Genomic DNA, 21,191 nt, shown 5'->3' on the forward strand with positions numbered 1-21,191 from the left:
ACAAAGTGTTCAGAAAAGTTAGGGAAGGAAAAAAGGGAAATGGAGTGGATTACAAGAGAGAGGATATTTGAGGCGGCAAGAACAGAATCCATTTGATTAGAGTTGAGAGGCAAGAAAGGCATGATCACGCCACTGGGGTTATTCTGTAGGCTTTCAAACAGGGAGTGAGAGATAGAGGAGCAAATCTGCAGGGAAGTCATAGAGATGTGCAATATCACTATAGAGTAGTGATATTGGGGGACTTTAATTACCCAAATATTGATTGGGATGATGTTAGAGAAAAGGATGAGAAGGAACTTCTGAGGTGTGTTCAGGAAATCTTCCTTGACAATGTGTTCTCAGTCCAACTAGGAAGGAGTCATTGTTGGAACTGGTGCTGCGATGAGGTGGACCAAGGGCAGAATTTTGCCCTTGTCAGGTTAGCTCGGAGAGGGCAGTCGGGAAGCCGACCGCCGCCTGCGATCGAGGCCAATTAAGGCCCACCCGGTGTGAAAGCCGGCTGGAGAACCTGCGAGAAGGGGAGGGCACCTGGGATGGCGGAATGGGGCCTGTTCTCCACTGGGTCCAATGGCAACCTGGCAGCCGATTCAAAAGCGATGCAGGCAGACCCAGGGAGGCTGCCTGCGTGGAGTTGCAGCAGCGACATGGCTGCGACCCAGGAAGGAGAATCTATGCAGGAGGGGAGGTCGGCGGGGCAGTGGGCCCCATGTGTCTCTGACGAGTGCTTCGCTGCCCTCCTGGAGGAGGTGGCTACCAGAAGGGACACCCTTGTTCCCAGAGGCGGGAAGAGGAGGAGGCTACTGCACTTCACCAAGAAGGCATGGGAGCTGGTGGCATCCCGGGTGAGCAGCCATGATGTGGTGCAGCTTACCTGGCTCCAGTGTCAGAAGCGCTTCAATGATCTGCTGCACTCAGGAAGGGTGAGTACCATGTTGGCATGGGTCAGTGTGCTGAAGTGTTAAGGGCTGGCCATCTCCCCGTGGAGCTCAAGGGTGCTAGAGCCTGAGTTGCACCTGTCAATGACACCGGAGTTGGCCAAGGGGGTGAGCCCTGGCTGCTTGGACTGAGTGCCTTGTGGGCCGAGGGGAATCAGATGTGTCATGCGAGGTGGGGTTGGCCAGGCTGCAATGGTACTGCAGGTAGAGAGTGGATTAATCAATGCTCCTCTATCCTTTCAGGAGAAGACATCCCATATCAGTATTGAGAGATCGCGGACTGGCAGGGACCCCAAAACCTCATCCTCTCCTGCTATGAGCAGGAGACATTGGAGCTTGAGAGGCCTTGGCCAACCAGCCATGGTGACGTTGGGGTGTCAGATGAAGGTAAGAGTGCAGTGCACTGAGGTGAGAATTTCGGCTTATGCAACCATACTAGTGTACTCTCTTCATTGATGTGATCTTTGAACCTGGAGTCCCCATTGATAATCGAAAGAAGAGGGTACCATGATGCAGATCTCTGTTGTCTCACCAGGGTGCCTGGCACGCACAGCGACAGTGTGATGATATGTTCGTCTTCTTCCTTTTTAGGTTCACCAGCAGGTGTTTGCACTCAGGACCTTGAAGGACCACCATGCTTCCCATGCACCTGCATCACACCCACTCTCTCAAGTAGTTACCAGCGCAGATACCAGCACCTTGGCGGGCATTAGATTGCCATCTGGTCTCTCGGTGAACATTGGTGAGGGCATTCACGCTTGCTTGAGTTGCAGGCAGAGGCAGAGAGTGTCCAGGGTGCCAGTAATCGGAGGACTGCTGATGACCAGGACGATGCCCAGTTGAAGGCTGACGTTGGGCCTCTGGAGTCGTCCATTAGGCAGCAGATGCTGGATGCTGTGGGGTGTGTGGGAGGATCTAGTGGAGATCCATAAGGGCATGCGTGCCGTGGTCACTGTTTTGGACAAGTCCCTGCGGAGCAATGCCACTGCGTTGACCCTCATGGCCGAGCGCAGTGCCTCCTCCATGGAGAGAGTGGTGACTCTCATGGAGAGACTGCTCCAGGGATGGAATCGGGGGTCTCTTGGTATGCGCTCAGACCTGCAAGCCCACACACAGGCAATGACCTCAGCTGGTCAGTGTCTGTATGTGAGATGGATTGGGCACCCAGTATTGGGCTAGGTGTCCGAACATCAGTGGTGAGCAGGGAGGTCCAGAGCGACCTCACATTGGCGTATGAGCTGCCTGTTGTCTCTGTGGGCCCCTCTCAGGGCGCTCCAGATGATGGCAGCAGTTCCTCTGTCCCTCTGCCAGTGACTGTGGCATCTGATGAGGCTGTGGCGACTGGGAGATGCCAGCCATGGCACTGGCCACTTCCTCCCAGGTGGGGCCACCACAGGCTCCACTGGCCAGAAGATGACCGGCAAGGTTGTCAAGGCCAACAAGACAGCAGAATCAGTAGGCTGTCTCCAATGCTGGTGCCAGCGAGGGGGGAAGCACCTAGACGTTGCACCCGTAAACGCAAGTTTAAAGCACAAGATGGGCTGGTGGTGGGTGATAATTTGTTCCCCCATTTTGCTTTTAGGTTTTTAATGGTGTGACTACCAACACCGGTTCTCCTCCGCCGATGCTGCCAGACCTGCCGAGTTTTTCCAGATATTTCTGTTTCTGTTTTTGTTTTAGAACACCGGTTAATGTTCAGTTCAGGAATCTGTCACTTCCAACATTAAATGACATTTGATTTTGTGTTATTGGCCTGAGTAGGCTTCACTTGATCTGTAGGTGCAGAGCAGGCCAATATTTAATGATGGACATGTGTCTTTTGAAACTTTATTGCATAGGCAGTGCAATACACACTGAGTGTATCTTGGTGGCCAAGGAAATGCTCCTCTCTGGGATCGAGGATGGAGGCAGCAGCCAAGGCATGTGGTGGTAGTTCTTATTTGGTAGCCAAGCTGAAGGAGCGTCCCGGGTGTCCCTGCCTCCTTGGAAGTCACCCAGGTCCGCTTCCATGCCCTCAGCGTTCTCCTCACCGTGCTCGTCCTCAGACTTACTACTGGACTCATCGTCTGTTGCCTGTGGAGCTGCGTCAGCATCCTCTTCCTCCATTGGGTCCCCCTTTGCCAGAGCCAGATTGCGGAGAGCACAGCATGCAACCACTATCAGTGACACCCGCACTGGGGGGTATTGCAGTGGTCCAGGCATCAGAAGCGCATCTTGAGAAGACCAATGGTCTCTCTACCGCTGCACTGTGGAGGCATGGCTCTTGTCATGCCGCCGCTCGGCCTTTATTCTTGGGTGGCAGAGAAGCATCATGAGCCACCTTTTCAAGGGATAGCCCTTGTCACCCAGCAGCCATTTGCCCAGTCAGGCTGGAGCACTGGAGAGCCTCGGCACCTCTGAGTGTCTCAGGATATAAGCATCATGGGACCAGGCTACATTGCACAGACTTGCTGAATCTGCATTATGTGATTACACAGTATCTGTACGTTCATGTTGACAAAGGCACCCGCTCACCCGCTGGCGTCTTGATGGCCACATGTGTGCAAGTCAGTGGCACCCTGGATGCGGGGGAACCCAGCAATGGCTGCAAAGCCTTTGGCTTGCTCAGCTTGGCTGGCCTTGTCTATGTGGAAATGAATGATGAATGCACGCCTGAACAGAGAGTTTGACGCAACTGTGGACAGCTGATTGGGAGACTCCACACACATCCCCCACTGAGCCCTGGAAAGAGCTGGAGGCGTAGAACTGGAGGGCCCTGTGACCTTCAAAGCCACTGGCACGGGGTGTCCACCCACACAGCCGGAGCTGATGTCAGGCTGATCATCTGACAAATGGAGTTAACGGTCTCCCTGGAGAGGCGGAGCCTCCTTTGGCATTGCAATTTAGACATATTGAGGTAGCTGCATCACCGCCTGTAAACCCTAGCGGCAGGATAGTGCAGTCTTCTGCGGCCCCTTCTTCCTGCTGGCCCTGTGCCCCTTGTCCCTGCGCCTCTCCTCCCACAGGTCCCCACCCGGAAGCTGCATTAGGACACCTGGCCTCCTCTCGCTTCTGGCCCTCCCTTCCTCCTCAGAGGAGGTGCCTCCAGCGGAGACCACACTCCCCATTACCAGGGTTATGGAAGGCTGTCTGATATCTGGAAGGGCCCACACAGTCTGAATCCTCTGAGGGCCTTGAAGACAACAATGAGTCCTGAAACAAAGCCTAGAAATGCTCAGAATGAAGCTGTCCTGTTCAAATGAGCAACCAGTAGCACACGATCTCCAAAACACCTCATTACTCACATTGACAATTGACTCTTCTTATCCCGCCCGTGGATGAACTTTTGCAAATTGTGGCCTGGTCGCCTGCCGTTTTGCCCGTGCGACGGCCGACAAATTGTACAGACAAAGTAAAATCGCTGACAATTGGGGTGTCAAGGGCCTTAACTGGCCTCTTAATTAATAGCGGGTGTGGCTCCATCTCTCGTGCACACCCGCCGACTGAAATATCGCGAGAGTGAACGTTGACGTCGGGACACTTGCCCGACGTCAACGCGCGTCATTTCACGCTCGAGCGAGTCAGGCGTGCACCTGCTCGAGCGAGTCAGGCGTGCACCTGCTCACCAAGGTGAAGAATCTGCCCCAAGTGTCTGTGGGGGAATTACATGGTAAAAGTAATCATCATATCATAAGGTTTAGATTAGTAATAGAGCAGAGTGAGGAACAATCTAAATTGGAACTTCTAGATTGGACAAGAGCTAACTTCAATGAGATGAGAGACCAAAGACTGACAGGAAAAATTGTAATGGATTGTTCATTGATCTTTAAGGAGGAGTACAGGCTAGTACATTCCAAAAAGGGCAAAAGGTGTGGGAACAGAAGTCAGGATTCTTTGGATAACAAGGGAGAGAGAGAATTTGATTAAATAAAATGTCAAGTGAACTCTTCAAGTAAGAACTAGACTAAATACAATAAATTGAGAGGGGAAGTGAAAAGGAGGATAAGTCTAGCAAACAGAATGAGAATAGAATGGCAGTTAATATAAAAGAGAACCAAAAATCTTCTACCGGCAGGGGGCCTGTTAAGATGATATCTATTTAGAGATGCAGGGCAAGCTAGAAAACTTAATTAGTACGTTGCATCAGTAGCTACTGAGGAAGAGGATGCTGACAAGATATCATCATGACACTAGCATTGATTGTTGTAAAAATCCATCTGCTTTGCTAATATCCTTTTAAGGAAGGAAATCTGCCATCCTTACCTGGTGTGGCCTATGAGTAACTCCACACCCACAGCAATGTAGTTGACTCTTAACTCTGAAATGGCCTAACAAATGCTGGCCCACGTCCCATAAAATTAAAATCCCAGGCTGCTAAAGGAAGTGGGAGTGGGGATATTGGAAGGGCTTGCCATAATCTACCAATCTTCCATGGGTACTATAAAGCTTTGCCTTAGTCCACATTACGAGTACTGCTTCTGTTTCTGATCACTGCATTTTGAAAGGATGTGAGGGTGCAGAGGAGATTTATCAGACTATTCCAGGTATGAGAGATTTCAGCTAGAAGAAAGGAAAACAGAAAGACTTGCATTTACATAACAATTTTCATGACCACTGGACGTCTCAAATCACATTACAATCACTATTATAATGTAGGAAACAAGGCAGCTAATTTGCGCTCAGCAAGCTTGCACAAACAGCAATGTGACAATCTATTTTTAGTAATGTGGATTTGAAGGATAAATATTGACCATTTACTCTTAGAACCATAGAAAAGTTACAGCACAGAAGGAGGCCATTCGGCCCATATTGTCCATGCCAGCCCGAGGACACCCAGGTACCCTTTCTAATCCCACCTTCCTGCACCCAGCCCATAGCCCTGCAGTTTACAGCACTTAAGGTGCAGATCCAGGTACTTTTTAAAAGAGTTTAGAGTTTCTGCCTCTATCACCAACTTAGGCAGCGAATTCCAGACACCCACTACCCTCTGCGTAAAAAAGTTCTTCCTCATGTCCCCCCTACACCTTCTGTCACTTATCTTGAATCTATGTCAAAAACAAAAACAGAATTACCTGGAAAAACTCAGCAGGTCTGGCAGCATCGGTGGAGAAGAAAAGAGTTGACGTTTCGGGTCCACACGACCCTTCAACAGAACTGAAGTATAGTTAGGAGAGGGGTGAAATATAAGCTGGTTTAAGGTGGGGGGCGGGGGGAGAGAAGTTGAGGGTGGGGTGGTTGTAGGGACAAGCAAGCAGTGATAGGAGCAGATAATCAAAAGATGTCACAGACAAAAGGATCAAAGAGGTGTTGAAGGTGGTGATAGTTTCTAAGAAAAGTGCTAATTAAGAATGGATGGCAGGACACTCAAGGTACAGCTCTAATGGGAGTGGGGTGGAAAGATTGACAAGGTTTAAGTTGTAGATTTAAAAATAATGCAAATAGGTGGGAAAAGAAAAATCTATATAAATTATTGAAAACAACAAAAAAAACCAAAAGGGAGGGGGAGGAAACAGGGTGGGGATGGGGGGAGGGGGAGTTTAAGATCTAAAGTTGTTGAATTCAATATTCAGCCCGGAAGGCTGTAAAGTGCCTAGTCGGAAGATGAGGTGCTGTTCCTCCAGTTTGCGTTGGGCTTCACTGGAACAATGCAGCAAGCCAAGGACAGACATGTGGGCAAGAGAGCAGGGTGGAGTGTTAAAATGGCAAGCGACAGGGAGGTTTGGGTCTTTCTTGCAGACAGACCGCAGGTATTCTGCAAAGCGGTCGCCCAGTTTGCGTTTGGTCTCTCCAATGTAGAGGAGACCGCATTGAGAGCAACGAATGCAGTAGACTAAGTTAGGGGAAATGCAAGTGAAATGCTGCTTCACTTGAAAGGAGTGTTTGGGCCCTTGGACGGTGAGGAGAGAGGAAGTGAAGGAGTAGGTGTTGCATCTTCTGCGTGGGCATGGGGAGGTGCCAAAGGTGGGGGTTGAGGAGTAGGGGGTGATGGAGGAGTGGACCAGGGTGTCCCGGAGGGAACGATCCCTACGGAATGCCGCCAGGGGGGGTGAAAGGAAGATGTGTTTGGTGGTGGCATCATGCTGGAGTTGGCGGAAATGGCAGAGGATGATCCTTTGAATGCGGAGGCTGGTGGGGTGATAAGTGAGGACAAGGGGGACCCTATCATGTTTCTGGGAGGGAGGAGAAAGCGTGAGGGCGGATGCGCGGGAGATGGGCCAGACACGGTTGAGGGCCCTGTCAACGACTGTGGGTGGAAAACCTCGGTTAAAGAAGAAGGAGGACATGTCAGAGGAACTGTTTTTGAAGGTAGCGTCATCAGAACAGATGCGACGGAGGCGAAGGAACTGAGAGAATGGGATGGAGTCCTTACAGGAAGCGGGGTGTGAGGAACTGTAGTCGAGGTAGCTGTGGGAGTCGGTAGGCTTGTAATGGATATTGGTGGACAGTCTATCATCAGAAATTGAGACAGAGAGGTCAAGGAAGGGAAGAGAAGTGTCAGAGATGGACCATGTGAAAATGATGGAGGGGTGGAGATTGGAAGCAAAATTAATCAATTTTTCCAGGTCCCGACGAGAGCATGAAGCCGAAGTAATCATCGATGTACCGGAGAAAGAGTTGTGGGAGGGGGCCGGAGTAGGACTGGAACAAGGAATGTTCCACATACCCCATAAAGAGACAGGCATAGCTGGGGCCCATGCGGGTACCCATAGCCACACCTTTTACTTGGAGGAAGTGAGAGGAGTTAAAGGAGAAATTGTTCAGTGTGAGAACAAGTTCAGCCAGACGGAGGAGAGTAATGGTGGATGAGGATTGTTCGGGCCTCTGTTCAAGGAAGAAGCTAAGTGCCCTCAGACCATTCTGGTGGGGGATGGAGGTGTAGAGGGATTGGACATCCATGGTGAAGAGGAAGCGGTTGGGGCCAGGGAACTGGAAATTGTTGATGTGACGTAAGGTGTCAGAGGAATCACGGATATAGGTGGGAAGGGACTGGACAAGGGGAGAGAGAAGGGAGTCAAGATAACGAGAAATGAGTTCCGTGGGGCAGGAACAGGCTGACACGATTGGTCTGCTGGGACAGTTCTGTTTGTGGATTTTGGGTAGGAGGTAGAAGCGGGCTGTCCGAGGTTGGGCGACTACCAGGTTGGAAGCTGTGGGAGGAAGATCTCCAGAGGAGATGAGGTCAGTGACAGTCCTGGAAACAATGGCTTGATGTTCCGTGGTGGGGTCATGGTCCAGGGAAAGGTAGGAGGAAGTGTCTGCGAGTTGACGCTCAGCCTCCACGAGGTAGAGGTCAGTGCGCCAGACAACAACAGCACCACCCTTGTCAGCGGGTTTGATGACAATGTTGGGGTTGGACCTGAGAGAACGGAGTGCAGTAAGTTCAGAGAGAGACAGATTAGAATGGGTGAGAGGAGCAGAGAAATTGAGACGGCTAATGTCACGCCGACAGTTCTCAATGAAAAGATCAAGACAAGGTAAGAATCCAGAGGGAGGGGTCCAGGTGGAGGGAGAGTATTGGAGGTGGGTAAAAGGATCCGTTGAACGGGGAGAGGACTCCTGACCAAAGAAGTGAGCACGGAGACGAAGACGGCGGAAGAAGAGTTCAGCATCGTGCCGAGCCCGAAATTCATTGAGATGAGGGCGTAAGGGTATGAAACTAAGTCCTTTGCTGAGCACTGAACGTTCAGCATCGGAGAGGGGAAGGTCAGGGGGTATAGTGAATACGCGGCTGGGGCTGGTATTGGAAGATGGAGTGGGAACGGAGGGACAAGCAGGGGTGGAGGGTCCCAGATGGGTGTTGGTGTCGATGAGTTGTTGGAGCTTGAGTTCCTTAGCACTTGAGAGAAAGAGAAAAAGTTTCTTGTTGAGGTGTCGGATGAGGCGAAGAATAAAATGAAACTGGGGGCACGTGCAGCTTTGAAAAAGGGTGCGGCGGTGCTGCTGGAGGGAGAGGTCGAGTGTGTTCATATGGCGGCGCATGGCACTGAGTGTGGATCTCAGAATGCGACGGGAACAGCAGTCCGAGAAACGTTTTATGTCCCGGAGATACCTGTAATCCTGGGTGGGTTCGAAACAAGAGGGATGGAATTTCAGTTGAAATCCACGTGGGGTGAGTCGGAGACGGAGACAGTCACTGAGAAAGGAAATATGGCTGTGAAAGCGGGTTTTAGTAAACACCTTGTCAAACACCAGGAGAGAAATGGAAAGCAATGAAGGTGAACAAGGCAGAAGAGACAGGCGGAAATCCTGTCGGAGAACAGAGCAATACTTCTTCAAGGAAGGCATTTCTTGAAGAGAAGTGGCAGTCAATTAAACACAGAGATAAAAACAAAAAACTACTGCGGATGCTGGAAATCCAAAACAAAAACAGAATTACCTGGAAAAACTCAGCAGGTCTGGCAGCATCGGTGGAGAAGAAAAGAGTTGACGTTTCGGGTCCACACGACCCTTCAACAGAACTGAAATATAGTTAGGAGAGGGGAGAAATATAAGCTGGTTTAAGGTGGGGGGCGGGGGGAGAGAAGTTGAGGGTGGGGTGGTTGTAGGGACAAGCAAGCAGTGATAGGAGCAGATAATCAAAAAATGTCACAGGCAAAAGGATCAAAGAGGTGTTGAAGGTATTATATTTAAGATATTATCTAAGAAAAGTGCTAATTAAGAATGGATGGCAGGACACTCAAGGTACAGCTCTAGTGGGGGTGGGATGGAAAGATTGACAAGGTATTAGTTGTAGATTTAAAAATAATGCAAATAGGTGGGAAAAGAAAAATCTATATAAATTTTTGAAAACAACAAAAAAAAACAAAAGGGAGGGGGAGGAAACAGGTTGGGGATGGGGGGAGGGGGAGTTCAAGATCTAAAGTTGTTGAATTCAATATTCAGCCCGGAAGGCTGTAAAGTCTATGTCTCAAATCTATGTCTCCTGGTTCTAGAATTCTTCACCAAGGTAAACAATTTTATCCTTCCCACTCTATCTAATCCCCTCATAATTTTGCACACCTCAATCAAGTCACCTCTCAGCCTTTTTTGTTCTAAGGAGACTAGCGCCACGGGATCTTTTACAGGCACCTGAGCAGGCAAATGGGGCCTCAGTTTAACATCTCACCTGCAAGATGGCATCTCCAATAGTGCAATGCTCCTTCAATACTAAAGTGGAGTGATTTTTGTGCTCAAAACCTGGAGTGGGACTTGCCTCTGGATCATAAGGTTCCAGGTTCAAGTATGCTACCAACTGAGCCACAGCTGATACAGGTGAGGGTGAAGAAGCTAGGGTTTTTCTCCTTGGAGCAAAGGAGATTGAGGGGAAACTTGATAGAAGTGTACAAGATTATGACAAGTTTAGATAAGATATATAAAGAAAAGTTGTTCCCATTTGCTAATGGTACAAAGTCTTGGGGACACTGATTTTAAGGTTGTGGCAAGAAATGCTAGGGGGAAAAACATTTTTACACAGCAAATGGTAATGACCCGGTACTCTCTGCTTATGAGGATGACAGAAGTGGAGATGATCAGTGATTTTAAAGGAAACTGGATGGGCATTTGAGGGAAAAATATATTTGCAGAGCTTTGGGGATGGACCAGAGTAGTGAAATTGATAAGATTGTTCCATAGAGAGCTGACATGGCCTCAGTGGGCCAAATGGCCTCCTTCAGTGCCATCATGACTTTATGAATCTCTTTGACCTTAATAAAGATTTTTGTACCATTTGATCATAGTTGTCTATCAAGTTTATAGCATCAGTAGATCAAACTCCAGCCAACATCTATTGACAATGAACAGGTTCACTAATTCCTGCAAATTCACTATATCAAAGCAGAATTAATCTTTTATGAACCAACGGGTAATCTCAGACTGTCAAATCAACAAATCTCTTCTGTAGTTTCTTACTAGTTAATTTTGACACTGACATGTCAAAAGCCCTCTGAAAATTATGATCAGCTATGTATCACTGCAAATTTGGGAAGTGAAAAGAGTCGTCTTCCACTCAACCACAATTTCTTTCACATCCCACAATTTCTTTCACATCCCTTGTCCTTTTCCCTGTAGTTTCAAGTTCTGTTCATTTGAATGACTTTTGATATATATCAGAAAGAACAAATCAAATTTTGAAACTTTATTCCTGATTTGTGAGAAATAGTCTCACAAAATAGTCTCTTTATCGTCGAATCTCCAATTGATTGAAACAGTTTAACTAACTTTTCCAACTCTTCGCCCTGAATCAGTCTTGAAGGCCACAATTTCCCTTTCAGTGGCTTGACAAACTACCAATCAATTTGATAAAATTGACAATTTTTACAAGTTGCCATTGCATGTTTTGATGGATGCCTTGATGGCTTCTGTCTAAGCACAAAAGCTCTCTGTTGGCTTATGTGATGGTCATTCATCCTTTCCTTTGATTCAAATGTGAGAACTAAGAAATAGCATATATTTTATTCATCAATCAATGATACAATCCTTTACATACAATACGTATTTACAGAGACAGGCTCTGAATGTACTCATTTGTAACAAACTCAACATGGGTCATCTTGATTGCTGACATTAGCCTAAAAAGTCATTTATACTCAAGGCAAGAGTTGTACTTGCCAAAAAACAGGATGGATGACAGAAGAGGTGCAATTACTCAGGGTGGGAGAGGGGGTGGTAGTCACACTTAAGATACAAAATACTGAAATATTCACACATCTCAGTTCTCAACTCAAAGGTTTATTTGCTGGCAAAGCTTTATCACATTGTGAAAAATGTATTTTTTTTTATTCTAGTTCAGATTCATATGTAATCCAAGGATTACCTCATCCTTTTATTCACTTGACGAATTTCAGCTTTAACAAGAAGGCCTCTCGGGCTTTATCTTGACTGAGTTGTCAATCAAATCATCCAACTTGCCTTAAGCAGTTGTGGCCCTGGAGGAGTTAATTCTGCTAGGACGAAATTTGTAGCTGAATGCCTTTCAGCTAAAATCTCTGTCTGGTAAGCATAATTGACTTTTCCAGCCTTCTAACACAAACTCACTTCAACAGGCAAAAGTTACGAACTAACTATTTTCTCATGGAAGTTGAATTTTGTATCATAACTAATCACAGAGAATCACAGAATTGTTACAGCTCAGAAGGAGGCCATTCGGCCTATCGCGTATACACCCGCTCTCTAAAAGAGGTTTTCACCTAGTGCCTTCACCTCCTGCCTTCTCCCCATATCCCTGCAGATTGTTTCTTTTCAAATAATTAACTAATTCCCTCTTGAATCCCTCAACTGAACCTGCGTCGACCACACTCTTAGGGAGTGCATTCCAGATCCTAACCAGTTACTGTGTGAAAACGTTTTTTCTTGTATCGCTTTTGCTTCTTTTGCTAATTACTTTAAATCTGTGTCCCCTCATTCTCAATCCTTTCACTAGTGGGAATAGCCAAGTTTGTATCCATGTTGCTACTACCCCTTTTATTCCATGAACTATAACTTTGCTCACAAGTCTGTTGTGCAGCACTGTATCAAATGCCTTTCGGAAGTCCATGTATACCACATCAACTGCATTCTCCTCACCAACCCTCTCTGTTACTTCTTCGAAAAACTTCAGAAAGTCAGTTAAACATGGAGCAGAATTTTTCATATGGCGGGCGGGCTCGGCAGCAGCAGGCGTGGGCGGGCGCAGAACCAATCGCGGACAGCGATCGGCTCCGTGCTGCCATTTTACGTGAGCAGGCCAATTAAGGCCTGCCCAGCATAAGACGCGACCGGTAGCGCTTGTGCGGGCAGGGGGAGGAGGGAGAGCTGGGGCCAGTGCTCTTTTGCGCATATGCGCGGAAGAGTGCTTCGATCTCCCTGGGGCACAGAGCTGCCTTGGAGATTGAATCGATATGGAAAAAATTAAATAAATGGGTCAAAAATTTATTTAAACATGTCCCCTCATGTGACTGCGCCACATGAGATGGGACATGTTTTTATATGTGTGAAAAGGATTTTATTTATTAAAGAAAAGCTTTAGGAAACTTCATTCCGCATGTGGATGAGGTTTCCTAAAAAACGCGAAGGCCGCTTGGCCTTTTCTCCTGCCTGCCAACCGTAAGGTTGGACGGGCAGCATTAACAAGTAATTCAATTAATTTCTTAATGACCTTAATAGGCCGTTTACATATCAGCGGGCGTGCAGCCGACTCCGGCACGCACCAGCTGAACGAAACATCACAACTATGTGCGATGACTTCGGGATGCATGCCTGACGTCATTGCGCATCATTTTATGCGTTGGAGTGTCGGGCCTGCCCCCGCACGCCGACTGAAAAATTCTGCCCATGACTTTCTCTGAAGAAATTCATGCTGGCTCTCCTTAGTTAACCAACATTTGTCCATGTGACTATCAATTCTGTCCCAAATTATAGTTGCTGGAGGTTTCCCCACCATTGAAGTTAAACTCACTGGCCTCCAGTTGCTTTGCTTATCCTTACACCCTTTTTTGAGCAAGGGTGTAATGTTTACAATTTTCTAGTCCTCTGGCACAACCCCTGAGTCTAAGGAAGACTGAAAAATTATGGCCAGTGACCCTGCAATTTCCACTCCCACTTCCCTCCGTATCCTTGAATGCATCTCATCTGGACCTTGTTAACTTTAAGTACAGACAGCCTAATCAATACCTCCTGCTTAGCTATTTTAAACCCTTCTAATGATTCAATTTTCTCCCCTTTCACAATGGCTTGGGTAGCATCTTGGTAAAGACAGGTGCAAAATATTAATTTAATATCTCGGACATGCCCCCTGCCTCCATGTGTATTGGTCCCTATTCCTCCTTTTACCACTGTTTTACTGTTTATATGCCTATGGAAGACTTTGGAATTCCCTTTTGTGTTGGCTGCCGGTTTATTTTTATACTCCCTCTTTGCTTCTCTTATTTGCTTTTTCACCTCCCCTCTGAGCCTTCTGTTTTCAGCCTGGTTCTTAATTGCATTTTTTACCTGACACCTGTCATAAGCACACTTCTTTACCTTAATTTCTACTTCCTTTGTCATCCAGGGAACTCTGGATTTGTTTGCCCTAGCTTTCTCTTTTGTGGGAATATACCTTGCCTATGTCGGAACCATCTCTTCTTTGAAGATAACTGTTCAGCTACCCTTTTTCCTGCCAACCCTTGGCTGCAACTTATTTGGCCCAGATCTGATCTCATCCCGTTGAAGTTGGCTTTCCCCCAGTTAATTATTCTTACTCTGGATTGTTCTTTGTCCTTTTCCATAGTTATCCTAAATCTTATGATATAATGATCACTGTCTTCTAAATGTTCTCCCACTGACACTTTGCCCACCTCATTCCTAAGAACCAGGTGTAGCAGTGCATCCTTTCTCATTGAACTAGACACACACTGCTGTAGAAAATTCTCCTGAATGCACTCTAGGAACTCGTGCCCCTCTTTGCCCTTAACACTACACTATCCCAGTCTATATTTGGGTCATTAAAGGCCCCATTTAACTACTTGTTTCTTGCACCTCTCTGTAATTTCCTTGCAGATTTTTTCCACTACATTCTTCTCACTGGTTGGTGGCCTATAAGCTACACCAAGCAATGTAATTGCACCTTTTTTGTCCCTTAGCACTTGCCAGATTGATTCTGACCTTGATTCCTCTGGGACGTTCTCTTCCTTCAGCAATCAATACCACCGCCCCACCCCCTTTTCTTCCTTTCCTATCTTTCCTGAATACCTTGTACCCTGAAATATTTAAGCCCCAGTCCTGCCTTTCCCTGAGCCAGGTCTCTGTTATAGCCACATCATAATTCCACATGGCAATCTCTACCTGTAACTCACCAATCTTATTTTCCATGCTCCATGCATTCACATACATGCAGTGTAACCCTGATTTAGGCTCTAATACTTTCTCCCTTACTCTGAACCCAGCTCTTCACTTAGTATTCTAGTGTTATTTGCCTCTTGTAGTATTTTGTGCACCTTGGTATTCCTCTTTGATTTTTCCTCCTGGTTCCCATGTTCCTGCCAAGTTAGTTTAAACCCTCCCCAACAGCACTGTCAAAATGCCCCGCAAGGAACTCAGTCCCGGCTCTGTTCTGGTGCAACCTGTCTGGTTTCAACAGGTCCCGTCTTCCCTAGAACCAGTCCCAATGTCCCAAGGATCTAAAGGCCTCCCTCCTGCACTATCTTTCCAGCCCTGCATTCATCTGTCTAATCCTCCTTTTTTCTGTACTTACTTGCACATGGCACTTGGAGTAATCAGGAGATTACTACATTTGAGGTCCTGCTTGCTAATTTTCTACCTAACTCCTTAAATCCTGACTGCAGGACCGCATGCTTCTTACTACCTATTGGTACCGATGTGGACCATGACTGCTGGTTGTTCATCCTCCCCACTCAGGGTGGCTCTGCAGCTGCTCAGCGACATCCTTGACCCTGGCACCAGGGAGGCAACAAACCATCCTGGATTCATGTTTGCGGCCGCAGAAACACCTATCTTTTTCCCTAACTATCAAATCCTCTATCACAATTGCTCTTCTAGACTTCCTTGCCTGTGTAGCTGAACCACCTGTGGTACTATGGACTTGGCTCTGGCTGGTAGTTCTGAGACAGCAGTTTGGTAAAGCTGAGTTATTTAAAAATCCCAGAAGGAAACTTTAAGCAACAGTCATAACCTAAATTTTTAAGTGGTATGTTTGAGATGCAATTCTAAATTCAGGAATCAGACCACCAGTTCTCAAGAGGTTTTGTATTAAACTAAATGAAACGCATTTCATTAATTTACACAAGTTAAATATATACACATGGCTACAAATTACTACTATCATATCTTCTAACAAATTCCTAAACTAATCTCCATTAAGGCAACAGCAACCCATATACTTAACCAGGCACCAGGCAAAGCATTTTCATCTTACAAATTCAAAATGAGGTTCCTCTCACTTTGGTTCCGGTGGAGACAGTTGTAGGCTTACAGCTACTTTGACCTTACATTGCCTCTGCCCTGCCTAGCACTTCTTATTGAATGTAAATTCTCATTATTATCACCAGCCCTTTGAACTCCACCTCTTCTAACAATAAAACCCCTTTCATAGTACTAATTTATTAGTAATATAAACATATTGCTTGGTCTCTGCTAGCTAGGTGCCAGATTCCACCCCACTACTTGAATGGTCTATTCAACAAATGCAAATGCACCTCTAATTCTCTGTTTATATCTCAAAAACTAATACACATCAAAGCACCCAGACTAGCTGGCTTTAATCCAATTAAGACACACCCACAGATTAAACCTCTATTTTAAAAGAAAAATATTTTCCAATAATATATACATCAATAGCTTCATGACATTGGTATTATAGTTAATTGTGGTACAGTGGGTAACACGGCTAGGTTCATTACCTTGTTTTTGTTGATTTTAGTTGATCTCAACTAGGATAACAGTTGGAGTACAGGGCCGTGGAGAGCAGAACAAAACAATCGACCAAGATCACTGGCATGGAGCACAGAATCAGCCAGGATCACTGTCGAGGGAAACAGAATTGGGTTGGACCGAGGTGGCCTTGTGTAATGGCTGTTCACTGTTGAGGTTCATGAAAAAGAACAGATACTTTGGTTGAGGTACCAAAGAGCTACTGAAACTGTGGTGGAATCTACCTCCATGAAAGTTCTTGGAGGAGGGGGCTGTTTCTGTAACTGGGTTTTTTGTGAGTTTTCTTGTTTTGACACAGAGGGCTAAAATTTGTTTTATCTTGTGTTTTTTTTCCCCCAAAGTGTGAACAACATCTCTTCTTTAGTGGATTTTCAATACTGTCAGAATATTAGTGAGCTTTACCTCCGGAAAAACAATATTCAAAGCCTGGTGGAGATCTGCTACCTGAAGGAGCTGCACCGCCTACGAGTGCTGTGGTTGTCAGAAAACCCTTGTTGTGGGACAGACCCTCACAAATACAGAATGACTGTCTTGCGAAACTTGCCACAGCTGCAGAAGCTGGACAACCAAGGTACTGATGTGTTTGATTGCAGCACCATTGAGCTGGATATATTTGGCAGGGTTTGTTTGTTGGTGCCTAGTTCATGACACTTGTTCTGGAATGGGAACTGGCATTACTCTCTGAGTCACTGAAGTTAATTACCAAACTGAGAAATTATTAAAATATGTTTTAAGGAGTTTCTTTATCTGTGACTCCACTCTGTGTTGACAAAACTATTTGAAACCTTATAGCAAGTATCTCCTGTATTTATATAAGCACCGAATCACATCCACAGAATGTACCAAACTACCCAACAAATACATTATATTGAAAAGGAGCTTCATGGTGTACCTACACTGGAAACTTTTCTCTGTGTCTAACTGGTGTAGTATCTGCCCTTGGAGTGTTTGGTGAGATAGTGTCCTTGAATTTGTAAATTTTTACATGTTTTTGTGGGGTATATCCAGTTGGACCAACCATTCCATGTCTGTGTTAATGCTCCATTCGAGCCTCTTCCAACCTTTTCTGATCTAAATCTACCATCATAGCCATCACTATCATATGCCTTCTTCCTCATATGCTTGTCTGGTTTCCTCTTAAATGCATCTATACTATTTGGTCAACCATTCTCTGTGGTAGCGAGTTCCACATTCTCACCACTCTGAGTGAAGAATTTTCTTCTGAATTCCCTATTGGATCTCTCAGTGACTATCTTATATTGGTGGCCTCTAGCTATGCTTTTGCCCACAAGAAGAAACTTGCACTATTTATCCACCCTATCAAAATCTTTCATAAATTTAAAGACCTCTATTGGATGACCTCTCAGCCTTCTTTTTTCAAGAGGGAAGAGACCCAGCCTGTTAATCTTTCCTGATATATGTAGCCATATGTTTCTATAAATCATCTCTGCACCCTCTCTAGTACCTCTATATCTTGTTTAGAATATGACAACCAGAGAGACACACACTACCCGAAGTTGATATAGATTTAGCAAAATGTTCCTGTTTTTCAATTCTATCCCTCTAGCAATAAAACCTCTAGTGCTTGGTTTGCTTTTTTCATGACCTTGCTAATCTGTGTTGCAATTTCTATTGATTGATGTATTTATACTTCAAGATCCCTTTGTTCCTCTACCTCAACTAGATTGCACCTTCAAAGTAATAAGTGACGCCTCTATCCTTCCTACCAAAGTATCTCACATTTTTCTATTTTGAACTTAATTTGCCAATTATTTTCCAAGCCTGCAAGTTTATTAATGTCCTGTAATTTGTTGCAATCCTCCTCATTTACTATTCCCCCAATTTGAGGTCATCCGCAAATTTAGAAATTGTGGCCAGGGTTTTCTGGTGGGCGGGCGGGCGGACCCGGGAGTGGTTGGGAAGCCGACCACCACCCGCGATTGGGCTCCTACCGCGATTTCACACTGACTGGCCAATTAACGGCCAGCCAGCATGAACTGTGCACTGCCGAGGTGGGGGCGGGAGGAGCCCGAGCGCGGAAGTGTACGTGGGGTTGCGCACATTAAAAGCTCCCTGAGGCACAGAGCTCAGTGAAAAAATGTTAATAACGACCCCTCATGTGACTCTGTCTAACTCTATGTTAGAAATTAGTTTGAAAATTTTTATCCACCTGTGGATGAGGTTTTGCAAAAAATCCAAAAGCTGCTTGGCCTTTTCGCCTGCCCAATGGGCAGCAAAAAGTTTCATTTAGTTAGATCTTTAATGGCCTTAATAGTGACACGTGGAATTGTGATATAGTAGCCATCACAGAGACGTGGTTGAGGGAGGGGCAGGATTGGCAGCTCAACATTCTGGGCTATAGAATCTTCAGGCGAGACAGGGGAGGGGGTAAACGAGGAGGAGGCATTGATTTATTAGTTAAGGTGTCAGTTACTGCATTAAGGAGAAATGATATCTTGGAGGGAGCATCGAATGAAGCTCTGTGGGTAGAGCTCAGGAATAAAAAAGGGGCAGCCACATTGTTAGGTGTTTACTATAGACCCCCAGATATTCAGTGGGAAATTGAGGAGCAAATATGTGTACGATTTGTGGAGGTGTGTAAAAACAATAACAATCGGGTAATTATATTAGGTGATTTCAACTTTCCCAACTTTAATTGGGATAGGCATAGTGTTAAGGGCTTGGATGGAGTGGATTCTTGAAATGTGCACAGGAGAACTTTTTAGATCAACATGTAGAGGGTCCAACAAAGGACTGCGCAGTGCTGGACCTAATTCTGGGGAATGAAGCTGGACAGGTGGCTGAGGTGGTGGTGGGGGAGCATTTTAGTGATAGCGACCACAACATGGTACAATTTAAGATTGTTATGGACAAAGAAATAGACAAGTTGCAAAAAAAAAAATGTTTTGGCTTGGGGGAGAGTGGATATTAGTAAAGTAAGGCAGGATCTGGCCAAGGTAGACTGGGAACAGCTACTTGTGGGGAAATCTACAGAGGAGCAGTGGGGGGCGTTCATAAAGGAAATGGGGAGGGCACAGGCTCAACATGTTCCCACTAGGGTGATAGGAAGGAGTATCAAGCCCAGAGAACAATGGATCACCAGAGATATTCAGGATACGATGAGAAGGAAAAGAGAGGCTTTTAGCAGGTACAAGAGGAGCAAATCAGCAGAGGCATTAGTGGAGTACAGAAAGTGCAGGGTGGAACTTAAGAAAGCAATTAGGAGAGCAAAGAGGGGATATGAGAAAGCTCTCATCTCCTGCTGGTAAAAGTAGGGAAAATCCCAAGATATTCTATAAGTATATCAATGGGAAGAGGATAACCATGGAAAAAGTAGGGCCCATAAGGGATCAAGAGGGCAATCTATGGGTGGAGCCAGAGGACATTGGTAGAGTGCTGAGCCAATACTTCACATCCGTCTTCACCCAAGAGAATGAGGATGAAGGTATCGAACTTGGGGAGAGAGACTGCGAGGTTCTTGAGCAAATTGATATAGGGAGTGACAAGGTATTGGTGGTGTTGGCAGTCTTAAAAGTGGACAAATCTTTAAGTCCGGATGATTTGTGTCCCAGACTGCTGAGGGAGGCAAAGGAGGAGATCACAGGGGCTCTGACCCAAATTTTTAATTCCTCTCTGGCCACGGGGGAGATGCCAGAGGACTGGAGAACAGCTAATGTGGTTCCGCTATTTAAGAAGGGTTGTAGAGAGAAGCCAGGGAACTACAGGCCAGTGAGTCTCACATCAGTGGTCGGGAAACTATTGGAGAAAATTCTGAAGGAGAAGGAGAGAATCAATCTCCACTTGGAGAGGCAAGGTTTGATCAGAGATAGTCAGCATGGATTTGTCAGAGGGAGGTCATGCCTAACAAATTTGATTGAATTTTTTGAGGAGGTGGCCAGGTGTGTAGATGAGGGTAGCGCAGTGCATTCCTTTAAAAAGTACCTGGATGAGCACTTGGCACGTTATAACATTCAAGGCCATGGGCCAAGTGCTGGTAAATGGGATGAGGTAGGTAGGTCAGGTGTTTCTCTCGTGTCGATGCAGACTCGATGGGCCGAAGGGCCTCTTCTGCACTGTGTGATTCTGTGAAATTCTAGAGAAGTTCCATTTGTCCATGTTTGCTGCAGTCATTTCTTTTCGAATAAGTATGTCTCACCTCGGAAACATTTGCAAAGTTTCAGGATAGTGTAAAGTCAACAGGAAATGGGGCTTTTCACACACCCCAGTGGGTTGACTGTCTTTTCTTCATCCAACTTGGTGAAATTCAAGCTGTATATTGTAGCCATCTAGGAAGTCTCCATTGTCTTTAAAGGGTTTCAGTCTTGTTTTTAAATCCAGCCAGTGAAAGAAAATTTAGAAATTGTATCTTTAAGAAAAAAGCACATTGTTGTAATACTTTCACACCAAACGAAATGAAACAAAATTCATTCCCATTTCATTACAAGATTTGGAAAGAACACCAATAATAAAAAACAAAATCCATACATTCACATTCATCCATAATGTCACACTTTCACTTCTACTCTGTTGGTTCTGCTCTGTTGTGGCTTGGGTACTCTGGACAGAGCATCTACAATCACTTTATTTTTCCCTGCAATGTGGGTAAATTTTAAGTGATATTGTTAGAGAAACAAACTCCAACAAAATAGTCCAGCATCTTTTAGTTTTCAATTTTTCCACTAAGGTCAAGGGATTGTGATCCGTATTGACTGCTGTGTCTGAGTAGGCATTTCAGACATATATCCCAAAGTGTTTGAGAGTTAGCAATAATGCTAAGGCTTCTTTCTCCACAGTGGAATATCAGGCGAGATTTCCCGTCCCGCCCGCTATGGGAAAATTTGACGGACCAACAAAAGGTTGTTTGACTTTAGGTGGCAATTTCCAGTCCCATGGCAG

The 21,191-nt window shown here is 45.8% G+C and overlaps 1 protein-coding gene across 4 annotated transcripts in view; it reads left to right on the forward strand.

Moving 5' to 3' along the window:
• The window catches only part of cfap410 (cilia and flagella associated protein 410), an 80,156-nt gene that overhangs the window by 32,607 nt on the left and 26,358 nt on the right, over nt 1-21,191 (forward strand). For all 4 annotated transcript variants that reach the window (XM_078551692.1, XM_078551690.1, XM_078551689.1 and 1 more), the window contains one exon: nt 16,637-16,866. In XM_078551692.1, coding sequence (XP_078407818.1) covers nt 16,637-16,866 — 230 coding nt within the window. The remainder of the gene's footprint in view (nt 1-16,636; nt 16,867-21,191) is intronic.

This window comes from Cetorhinus maximus, chromosome 11 (assembly GCF_964194155.1).
Source record: "Cetorhinus maximus chromosome 11, sCetMax3.hap1.1, whole genome shotgun sequence".
Lineage (NCBI taxonomy): Eukaryota > Metazoa > Chordata > Chondrichthyes > Lamniformes > Cetorhinidae > Cetorhinus > Cetorhinus maximus.